The 12,274-nt window shown below is 44.1% G+C and overlaps 1 protein-coding gene across 1 annotated transcript in view; it reads left to right on the top strand.

Annotated features, from left to right (window-relative positions):
• The first annotated feature begins 604 nt into the window (after positions 1–604).
• DAPP1 (dual adaptor of phosphotyrosine and 3-phosphoinositides 1) overlaps positions 605–12,274 on the top strand; it is a 35,053-nt gene continuing 23,383 nt past the window's right edge. The window contains exons 1-2 of the mRNA XM_060247344.1: positions 605–862; positions 11,768–11,890. Coding sequence (XP_060103327.1) covers positions 765–862; positions 11,768–11,890 — 221 coding nt within the window. The 5' untranslated portion in view covers positions 605–764. The remainder of the gene's footprint in view (positions 863–11,767; positions 11,891–12,274) is intronic.

Genomic DNA, 12,274 nt, shown 5'->3' with positions numbered 1-12,274 from the left:
TCTCAGGTTGCCTTTTTATTGCACAATCGTATATGTTCCGAAGAACAAATGTATATGTACCAATATAAATGCCTTTATCATGGAATGTCAAAATGCAAAATCTTCCTGCCTTACTTTGTAACATCCTCCCTCCCTGTTGTGCAAATGGGCCTTGACAGATTTAAACTCCCATGCATCTGAAGAAGTGAGCTCTAACGCACAAAAGCTTTATGCTTTAATAAGTGTGGTAAGTCTTTAAGGTGCCACTGTGTTGTGTGTTAAGTGCCTGTCAAGTTCCTTCTGATTTATAATGACCTTACAAATTAATAACCTACACTCGACTCCCATTTCTTAAATTTCATTTTTATTTATTTTGCTGTAACAGTTACTTGCCTGAGGATCCTTCACACATGTATGCACACCCACAAACACAAGCATTGGAGCAATCAACGCCTGTTCCTTATGAGCATAGCTGTGCATTGTAGTGCAGGACCTCCAGAGAGGTGGAACAGCCCGGGCTACATTCTCCAGAAGGCCATCCCCCTTCTGCCTGAACCGGAGAGGCAAGGGAGGGTACTTCGGTGAAGGCAGGGAGGGACTCACTTTCACTTCCTCATTCACTCTGAACAGCAGCAGAAGCAACGACAACTTGCTGGTGCGATGGAGCTTCCCCCTTGCTGTTAACAGAAGAAGCCAAAGCAAAGGACTGTCAATCCATTTCCCAGCTTCCGTCTCTTGCTTCCTGGAGCTAGTGGTACCCTGAAAAGGAGCAGCAGGTGTTGCGGATGGGCTTAGCCGAGCTGGAAGAAAGAGGGAGGATGAGCTACAAGGAGGATCACTGCTTGGGGCACAGTGATATAGAAGAGGAGCTCCAGAACCTAGGGTAAGAAAAGTAGCTGCGAGTCTGCAAGTGGACTGAGGAGTCCTCTCCTATTCCCCAGAGAGTTCTGGGAGATGTGAAACATGGCTTACAGATAACAACAGCAGGGGAATTCCTGATTATGAACATTCCAAGCCCCAAGCTTTTGTTTCCTTGGTGCTAGTTCAGACCCAGCACAAGTACATAGGGTTGCCAGCTCTGGGTTGGGAAATACCTGGAGATTTTAGGGGTATAGCCTGGGGCCAGTGGGGTTTGGGGAGGGGGAGGGACCTCAGTGAGGTATAATGCTATGAATTCTACCTCTCAAAGTAGCCATTTTCTCCAGGGGAACCGATCTGTGTAACCTGGAGACAAGTTGTAATTCCAGGAGATCTCCAGCCTTCACCTGACATTGGCAACCCTACTAGTAGATAATATTGTGGGGTAAACTGGGTGGCGATAGATGTCTGCGTATATGGGGGGAAAGGTGTTTTCTGCTTCTCCTACTTTTAATCTACAAGGTTGTGTTTGACAGTGCTGGAAATGAGGACTCACAAGGCCCGCAGTAGAACGTGGGACAAATTTATAATGGTGAGAGGTTGTTGCAGGGGAGAGGCAAGACTTTATGGTGTCTTCTGGGGAGGGTATACAGGGTTGCCAACCTCCAGGTGAGGCCTGGAAATTACAACGGATCTCCATACTACAGAGACCACTAACCCTGGAGAGAAAGGGCTGTTTTGGAGGGTTGATTCTATGGACCCTGCCCAAGCCCAACCTTCCCAAGCTCCATACCGGAACCATCGGGAATTTTCCAACCTGGAGTTGGCAACCCTTGGTACACTTCTGAAATCCTTCGAGAACTCTCCTGTGCTGGAGCAGTACAGTGGAGAGGGCTCAGTTTGAAAAGAAAATACATTTGAACACCTCCCCACCTGGCCCAAAAATATTTTTTTTAAGTTTACAAAACAGAATGGACATGGGGGAAGAGAAGAATGTCTTGACACCACTAAATCTTGTGATATCACTCACTCAACCACAAAACTCTAGGCAGTACCAATCACTTTCCCCCAATTGTTGAAAAATGGCGATCCATTGTTAGAAGAACCCAGGTTCCCTACAGCAGTTGCTTCAGATGTGGAACAAGACCATTTGATCCCCAGCAGCAATTGATAGAAGTGATTGTTATTAAAGACTTAGGGTGTTTTCGCACTTACCTTTTACTGGCGCGACCATCCTCCTGACGCCGGCGAATCTGCATGGATTTCGCACCAGAAGCGCCGGCGCACCCAGAAGCGCCGGCTACTTCCGTCGCTAAGCCAGCGCAAACGGAAATCGCAAAGATGCAGGAAAACGTTTGCGCTGGCTTAGCGACGGAAGTAGCCGGCGCAATGGGCTGCGCCGGCGCTTCTAGTGCGAAATCACTGCAGATCCGCCGGCGTGAGGAGGGTCGTGGCGCCAGTAAAACGTGAGTGCGAAAACACCCTATGTGTCATGTTGTCATTGACTATATTTAAGGCATTGCATTTCCTACTCTCCTATCCATGACATCATCTCAATCACTATATGGGAATGAAGAATGTGCCGTAATGGGACCTCACCCTCCATTTCCCCTTGGACTCTCTCTTTCACTATCACAGATTAATTCCCACGTGCCTTTGATGGTTTATTGTCTCCATAATTTAGTGCTATATCTGCATGTGGTGCCAATGACTGTGGTTAGTTCTGACTCTTGAGAACAGGGTTTGCAATTCCCTTTCTAACAATTTCATATTGTTTGGAAGCAATCCTAGTTAGCTCTCATCATAGCCCTGAAGAAGGTTTAATTCTAAAACCACAGAAAGAAATGGAGGATTTGAGCACAAGAGGAGATGAGGAAGGGAGGGGATGGAATATTCAAGCAATTCCTCATCTCTAGGCCATGGTCTGGAGATCTGTGAAATGACATTTAAATGAAGCCATTTTGTTGTAATTCTCTACAGGTTCTCCATAGACCTTCTCTATATCCTTTCTGTGATTTCCTGTAGCTCTTAAGACTTGCCTTAGCACTAAGCTGCAATTATAGGTACCAGTAGTTCTGAGGTGCAATTAGAAGTAGGGTTGCCAGCATGACCCTGGTAACCTGCTGGAATTGGGAGTCCTTGATGGCAATGCAATGATGTTGTTAGAATCATGATGACATCATTTCCTGTGCCACTGAAGGTTACATGAGTGTACCATTGGTGAAGCTCTATCAAGAACTCTATGGCAAATCATACAGCTTTGGCCAATTGCTAAAGCATCACCACCACACACTGACACCACTTCCATTGCACAGGAAGTGACATCAGTGGATTAGGACACTGGAAATCACACCCTCCCATTATACCATTATTTTTCTCCCACTGCCCAGCTGGGCCATAGCAGGAAGGGCCTGTGGGGAGCGGGATATCCCATGCCTTTAGCAGGAAAATGACAAGCCTAGGTGGAAGGGAGGAGTTAGTCATCAGCAGTATTATTTCCTTTATGTGGATTCTACCACAGGTCCAGAACCTGGGTTACCACATCTGCCATACAACCAGGTGGAAAATCTGCATAGGCTATGGATAGCCTATACCTTAAGACCTACATTAAAAAGTGGTAAAACTGTACTTGGACTAAACTGCTTCAGACTGCAAGTAGGGGTTTGAATGCTCCTCCATTTGAAAAAGCATTCCCTACCCATCAAAGGCTAGCCTGAGCCAGCATGGAATAATGGGTGGAATGTCGGACTAGGATCTTGGACGCCAGGTTCAAACATCTACTCTGGCATGGAAGATTGCTAGTGACCATGGACCAGTCACAGATGCTCAGCCTAACCTACCTGATGCAGTTGTGACAATAAAACAGAGTAGGGGAGAATTATGTTTGTGAGCCGCTTAATGGGTTTCCACTAAGGGGGAAAAGAGGGGTTTTAAATCTATCAAACAGTAATCATGTGTCTTCTAGTGGAAAGGCCTTCATGTTAAGACAAAGTAAATAAATGTCTGTGACTTAGACAAGGATACTATTCAGAAGTTTTGTTTTGTTTTAAATGACACTCTTGGTTTTGGTTGACCAGAAAATGATTCAAAGGAAAATTATTTCTATGTCCAACTTTTGTAGGGACTTTCCACATAGAAATCTACTTTATGGTCTTCCACTGTGCTTTCAGCTGTATAAACTGAAGGGTTCAGCATTTGAAAATAATGAACAGTATTCTCATTGTCATCATCCAGTGACAAGCTGACTTGATTATATGTTGAGCAGAAACTACCCCCCCATTTGCAGGCCTTGTTCAATTTCCTGACTAGCACAGAGAGATTATAAAAGTGCTGTTATGAAAGAGGGTGACTGGGGGGAGGGGATGAAGGACACAGAGGCCGCACTTTGTTAATAAAAAAAGGTAGTCCCCTGTGCAAGCACTAGTCATTTCCGCATCACGGCATTTTCACAGCAGACTTTTTATGGGGTGGTTTGCCATTGCCTTCCCCAGTCATCTACATTTCCCCCCCAGCAAGCTGGGTACTCATTTTACTGACCTCAGAAGGATGGAAGGCTAACCTTGAGCTGGCTACTTGAATCCAGCTTCCACCGGGATTGAACTCAGGTCGTCAGCAGAAAGTTCAGACTGCAGTACTGCAGCTTTACTCCTCTGAGCCACGGGGCTGCTTTGTTGATAGGCATGTATTAAAGAGTAAAGAAAGGGATAGCATATGATCATGTGAGTGTGTGTGAGGAAGATTTGGATGTGAGCTGAGAGTGTGTCAGCTAGAACAACTGTGTGATTTTTTGAAGTAGAGACACTAAATTTTCAGCAGTGCATCTGGTGCCTCTTCCCTCCAAATCCCTAGAGTTTCAAAAAGATTGGACTGGGGGGGGGGGGTCCAGTTCCATGAGCCCCCAAAGAAGGTTCCCGTATATTTCATTATTTCCAATGGAGGGAAGGCATTTTAAAGGTCCTTTTAACTGTGATTGCCAGAACTCCCTTCAGAGTTCAGTCCTGCTTGTCACACCCTTGCTCCCGGCTCCACCCCCAAAGTTCCCAGATATTTCTTGTTGGACCTAGCAATCCTAAGTCATACATATTGTCCTGGCTCACCAGAAAACATTGACAAGATAGCTCTGACTTTCTTCCATCTCCCAAAACGCAGTTTAATTTACATTCTCCCTGGAAAAAATGGAAACCATGTCTGATGTTTGCGCTCTTCAGTGTCATCCTGACTGGCCAATATTTTGTGAAACTTTAAACTTTTTTAAAAGTGCCAATATATCCACTTAGACAGTGAACTGAGGTGACTAACTGATATTTTAAAATCTTCTCTGGACACTTTGCTAGCATAGGAAATGAGGAAACTAAGAAACATGTTAGAAGCCTCAGTGACATCATAATCTTGGACTCAACAACTTTCTTGAGAAGCAGTAAGAAACTTCCAGTGACAAAATAGCATGACTAATCATTGATTTGCTCAACTGCTTTTGGTCTTAATTTTTCTATCAGAAATATATACTTGTCCAGTGGACTGAAAACAGTCTTGGCTTGGCAAAGTGCTCAAAAGAGGAAATCTTTCAAATCATTTTCAAAACTTCAATAGGCTCTTATTGGGTTTAACAAGTTTCCTGTGAAGCAGTAAAACAATGGCAAAATGGTATTATTGAGGGCTTAATTATTCTTCTGTGGTAACCCTCTTCTCCCCAATTGGATTGAACGTAAAATGGCAGAAAGGTCATTGACCTCAGGCAAGGATTTGAGTGTACTACTGTGCCCATAATTAGGCATGGGCACAAATCAAGAAAATGGAAGTACGTCATGGTTTGTGAGAAACCACAAACCATGTTTCACAAACCCCCATGAACTTGTTGGTTTTCCAAACCGGTTCATGCTTCGGTGGTTCATGAGTTGGGGTGAACTTCTGCAAAGGGGGCAGAGAATGTAAATGCCTTCCTTTCACTCATTGAGACGTGCTGCCACAGTGGTGCAACTTAGTGAGTGAAGGGAAGGCATTTAAAGAGACCAGTTTTGCTGCTGCGGTGGCATGCCTCAACAAGTGAAGGGAAGGATTTAAAGAGAACTATGAATCAAATGAACTGCCACAAAAAACATGGTGGTTTGTGGACAGTTCGCAAACAATACAACAAATCAGCCTAGTTTGTCACAAACTTTGGTTCGTAAGTCAGTTTGTGCACATCTCTACTTATAATGGCAAACACAGATAATACCTTTTCCACCTCAACATGAATTCTTTTATTTATATATTTTTTGGAATCTCTTCCATTACAAAATATGTTCAAAGTGGTTATCAAATTGAAATAAGCTAAAAGATATGCAAAACATCATTCAGGATAGCTATCCCCCACACAAACTAGAAGGCCCTCATAATTGTAGAATTTACCCCACAAAAGCCTGCTACGTGAGCATCATTAAGGCTTTCTTACTGTGTTATGATGAACAAGATCTAGGCCAGGGTTCCCTGACTCTTTTAAGCCTGTGGGCACCTCTGGAATGCTGATACAGCATAGTGGGCACATCCACAAAATGACTGTCACAAAATAGGTGCTGTAGGAGGTGGAGCCAGCCACATAATGGCTGCCACAGCTTACCTTCAGGTTACATGGTGAAGATCCTTATGTGGTGGGGGCAGCTGCTGTCAAAGCAAAATTTTTAAAAATATCTGCATAGCCAATCAAATCCTCAGTAGTCAATCAGAAGCCTTCGTGGGCAAAAGCTTACCTAGCCCGGGCCACTTTCTAAAAACACTTGGTGGGTCCCAGGAAACATATCGGCATGTGCTGTGGTGCCCATGGGCACCATGTTGGGGACCCCTGATCTAGACTATCTTCCCACTTTCTCTATGGTGTGTCAGATTTATCTGAAGCCTGAAATATAGGAATGTTTATCACACACCAGCAGTGAACAGGGAGACTGTGAGCCTGGAGAAAGGAAGAGGCCATAGTTATAGTCATGGAACCAATACTTACCCATCGCTTCAAGGAATTTGCATTAGACCTCTCTTTGCAGTTTCTGTTTGTGCTTCTCCATGGGGTTCTGATCCTAGAAGAAAAAAGGGGGTCAATCACTATTTGACCAGCATTAGTCATGACTGGGAGCTTGTAGTCACTCAGAAATGTGGCTGTCTATGCTCCCTGTTTTCCCCCATTTGCATGTGGGGTTATACACTGGCAAGATATCGCTGTGACATTCTGCTATCATAACCCTTTATACATTGTTCTTTATAGTTCTTCAACCGCCAATGCGGTTGAAGAACTATACCGCAGAATAACTGTATTTATTGAACTGGTTTTTAATGTTATTAAGTTTATTGTTGATGTTTTATATTGTTAAACTTAAAGGTTTTATTATTATTATTGTATGTTTTTATAAAATGTTGTTAGCCGCCCTGAGCCTGCTGAGGTGGGGAGGGCGGGATAGAAATAAAATTTATTATTATTATTATTATTATTATTATTATTGTGCATACTTCCCTGTGCCCCCTGTTTGGGAGACACTGCCAGCAACTGTTGAGGTAGACTATATAGTCCTTGCATCCCTGGTTAGGTAGAGGATCCTAGCTGGTGTATGTGTCCTGAGGTGAAACACCTGTTCTGAACAGACCAGAGTTAGCAATATTGATAAAACAGTGTTTCTTCTTTTCCTTGACTGTTTGTGCACAGTGGGATGGCTTCTAGTGTCCTGGCCACACTGATGAACCTCCTGATGGCACCTGGTTTTTTTGGCCACCGTGTGACACAGAGGATTGGATTGGATGGGCCATTGGCCTGATTCAACATGGCTTCTCTTATGTTCTCATGTTCTCCCTTTAAATCTTGGCCTACTGTATAGCCTTTTGTCTGCTTCATTTGATACTCTGGCTATGGCTGGTCCTTGAAAACCATGCCTTGGGCCACAGGGATCTTTGTTCTGGACACATTTATGTGTGATGACTGCACTCACTCTATGGGATTGCTTTTGAAGACAGTCCAAAAGCTGGCCCCAAGTATGGCAGCCGGATTGATGTTAGAAGGCTGGAACAGGGATCTTGTCATCCCTGTGCTGAAAGATTTCCACTGGCTCCCCATCTCTTTCCATTCCTAAACATCTGGGTTGCCAGTCTCCAGGTGGGGCTTGCAGATCCCATGGAATTGCAACTATCTGCATACTATCACTTCCTCTGGAGAAAATGGCTGCTTTGGAGGGTGCACTCAGGGGTTTTTTTGTAGCAGGAACTCCTTTGCATATCAGACCACACCCCTCTGATATAGCCAATCCTCCAAGAGCTTACAGTATGCCCTGTACCAAGAGCCCTGTAAGCTACATCAGAGGAGTGTAGCCTAGTATGCAAAGGAGTTCCTGATACAAAAAAAGTCCTGGGCATTGCAGTGGTCCATCCCTTCCCCAGGGTGTACTCCGCAAATCTCGAAGAATTTCCAGCCTGGAGCTGGCAACCCTATTGAAGTAGTAGAAAGACTGCCTTATCTCATAGTGTCCTGTCTGCCAAGCACTGAACATTTTACTATTTGAAAACTTCAAATCATGGCTTATGATGATTCTGCTTCTTGCCAAAAGGAGTGGCTTCCCTAGAGCTTTTAGTACAGTTCTGCATGTTCTTTTCTTAGGAACTTCTGACTGCAAAGATCTTTATTGTGCTGTCCTTATCAACATGTACTTTTTTATGATTTAAAGAGTGCAGGTGTGTTTTAGGAACTGACATGCAACTCAGAATGCCAGTCTCCAGATGGGACCTGGGGACCCCCAGGAATTAGAGCTCCTCTCCAGACTACAGAGATCAATTCCCCTAGAGAAAAAGGATGCTTTGGAGGGTGGGCTCTATGGCATTGTACCCCACTGAGGTCCCTGTACCACAACCCCCCCCCCCCAGGTCTGCTCTTAATCTCCAGGAGTTCCCCAATCTGGAGCTGGCAACCCTACCCCCCAATCTCCCGCTGGTGGCTGGGGGGCGGGGGCGGCTGGCAACCCTACATGCGAGAGAGAGAGAGAGAGAGAGCTCCCCCTTTGACTGGGCTGTGCTTCTCTAGAAGCGATCACAGTAGTCTCTGTCATGCCAAATATAATTAAAAAACATGCTGCTGAAGGCATTTCATGGTTGATTTGTCCTGGGAAGAATGCTGACCTTTGGAATGGGGCCTGGGAGAACTGGTCAGGTCTGGCCCTGTTTCTTTTTAGGATGCTGCCTTTTATTTTGGATGGTATCTTTGTTTAATGTGTACATAGTTTTGGAGACTGCTGTTGCTATTTTTTGCCTGAATGGCTTGCCATTGGCACCCATCTATGAATCAGTTGGATGTATTTAAATTAATAAACCAAACAGGAAAAATACTTTTTTTTTTACTTTTTAAAAATTTACTTGGAAATAAGTCCCCTTGAATACAGTAAGACTTACTTCTTAAGCATATGTAGGCTTGGATATTATTTATTTCATTAGAAGAAGATTGCAGATTTATACCCAGCCTTTCTGAATCAGAGCCTCAGAGCGGCTTACAATCTCCTTTATCTTCTTCCCCCACAACAGACACCCTGTGAGCAGTTTTCCCTCTAAGCTGAGTTAGTTCGAGCTAGCTCACAGGTTTTTAGCCTCCAACTCACACATTTTTGTCTTTACTTAGGAAAAATGGCCCGAGCAAATTCGTTTATGCAGTAACTCACAACTTTAATGCCAGTAGCTCTCAAAGTAGGATTTTTGCTCACAAGACTCCACAGCTTAGAGGGAGTATTGCCTGTGAGGTAGGTGGGGTGAGAGAGCTCTCACAGAAGCTGCCCTTTCAAGGACAACTCCTATGAGAGCTGTGGCTGACCCAAGGCCATTCCAGTAGCTGCAAGTGGAGGAGTGGGGAATCAAACCCGGTTCTCCCAGATAAGAGCCTGTGCACTTAACCACTACACCAAACTGGTTCTCATTAGATTTTAGATTGCCCTCCTCCTGCCAGGGCAGGGCTCAGGGCAGTAAATTCACAGCACGTACAATTAAAAACAATAAAAACATAAGAATTAACCAAAAAGTTGGTACTAGAGACTCCCAGTAGTACCACTGCCACACGGTAGGGGACAGGGGGTGGGAGTGCCAGAAGGATAAGACCTTCGCTGTCCTCAACCAAATGCCTGGTGGAACATCTCTGCTTTATAGGCCTGAGGAATACCCATTCACCCAGTTTTAATGGATATTCGGCATATTTCTTCATGCATCTTTGTTTTGCCTTACTGCATTTTCGCAGTTGCTAATAATCATGAAACTGAGGTCGTTTTCGCACTGACCTTATTCCGGAGCGACGTCCCTCTTCACCGCGCAGCGTCTGCGCGGATTTCGCACTAATTGCTCCGCAGAACCCGGAAGAGCCGCGGCTTTTGCGTCGCAAATGTAAACCGCCAAAAACCAGTTTACATTTGCGACGCAAAAGCCGTGGCTCTTCCGGGTTCTGCGGAGCAATTAGTGCGAAATCCGCGCAGACGCTGCGCGGTGAAGAGGGACGTCGTTCCCGAGTAAGGTCAGTGCTAAAACGCCCTGAGTCATTTTAGTTCTGGCTTTTCTTTTTGGTACTTAATCAGTTTGTTTGGAGCAACAGGTGTTGCTAGGCACTATCTTTTGATCTTCTTCTGTGTGCTCTGTTGCTGGTTCTTGGAGCAGCTTGTAATCTTACTATTATTCCATATTAACAGCATTAGGTTCCAAATATATCTTCTATTTAGGGCTCTGTGAGGGTACCGTGGGCTCTGCAAAATGTCTAATTCTGCACCAAATAACTCACATTTCACAGATAAATGTGTTTATTTGTTTTGCTGCCAAGATTTAGACATTCAAAGACCCTTTGTTGACAACTGGAGGAACACAATAAAACCAATGGATGAAGATAAAGGCTAGGATGGGAGGATACTTGCAGCCCAAATTTAAGACTCCGATAGGGAGGGACTGTGGTTCAGTGGCAAGAGTCTCTGCTTTGCATGTAGAAGGTCCCAGGTTCAGTCCCTGACATCTCCAGTTGAAAGGACCAGTTAGTAAGTGATGTGAAAGACCCCTGCCTGATATCCTGAAGAGCCACTGGGTAGACAGTAGTGACCTTAATGGACCCAAGGGTCTGATTCAGCAAAAGGCAGCTCCTTGTGTGTTCTTGTGTGAGGCTGATGTAGCTCCAAGACACAGAGGTGTGTTGAGATGAAGTTTAGGGTAGAGCTGATGGGACACTTTTGTATATGAAAGGCAAACTGTTGGTTACAGCACTGCAAGTGCTGTCCAGTGGGAGTCCTATCTAGTCCTTTCTCTGGTTTCTGAGATGTTACATAATAATTCGCCCACGCTTTGCATTTTTAAAACTGTATTACGTTTATATTTCCATTTTCCTCCAGGAAGATGAAGAATTTTTTGAACTATATGCCTACAGGTCATGCCTTGGAATCTTATTTTAAATAATTTTATTTGTAATTTTGGCTAGTTTGTACAATTTATTCCGGTTTTGCTACTTGCCGTATGGGCAAGGGCACTGAAATCTCATTATTGGATACACACTAAATTTTACCCTGATGGAAGTGGACTAGTTTCCCCTTCCTATCTTGCATCCACTTCCTGTGTATGTGCGTGTGTTTCTGTGGAATTGTAAAACACCTAGAGCCATAGATGCGAGAGAACTCATTATGCTAAAGAAATATATTGCAATGTTCTTGTGCATAGATTGAAGATCACTGAGTTGTCTTTTACTATTACGACATTATGTAGTACTAGTGCTTACACTGTATTTATACCATATTTTATTTTTTTCCTTTTTTGTGAAGCTATTGGTTTGCCATTAAAGGTTGTGGAATTGGAATTGGATTGTAGATTGATTTATTCTACATCTGTGGATTTCCCCATAACTGACACCAGTTTTGCTCTATAGATTGCTATGGTCAACAGGGCATTTAACAGATCTTGAACTTTGCTGTCTTGTTAGATGGTATCATGATAATCTTACTCGGCATGCTGCAGAGGCTCTTCTTCTTTCCAATGGCAGTGACGGGAGTTACCTCTTACGGAAGAGCAATACCAAGCCCAATCTGTTCTCTCTCTCAGTAAGGTAAAGTATGCTGAGGCGGAATCCAGGGGTCAGCTGTGTTAAGCTGAGGCAGCAAAGAGACTTGTGGTACCTTAAAGACAAACAGAGGCATAAGCTTTTGATCAGAGGAAGTGGGCTCTAGTCCTCGAAAGCTTATGTTGCAATTAATAGATGCCACAAGCTAGTTGGTTGTTTTTATGAGCTAAGATGTTCTTGGTGTCATGTTCTCAGGACTGTGGATTTCTATTCTGTGTCAATTACCTGAAACAACATCACTTTGGTATTCAAGTTCATAAACATGGATTAAAATATCTGTACAGTGTACTAAACCGTGGGGAGAAACACCCATTTAGCCACTCATTTGCTATCCTGATTGTTAATACACACTATCTGGCACCCTAGGCA

Source organism: Heteronotia binoei, chromosome 9, assembly GCF_032191835.1.
Source record: "Heteronotia binoei isolate CCM8104 ecotype False Entrance Well chromosome 9, APGP_CSIRO_Hbin_v1, whole genome shotgun sequence".
In the NCBI taxonomy this organism is placed as follows: domain Eukaryota; kingdom Metazoa; phylum Chordata; class Lepidosauria; order Squamata; family Gekkonidae; genus Heteronotia; species Heteronotia binoei.
This window is presented reverse-complemented; position numbering and strand designations above follow the sequence as displayed.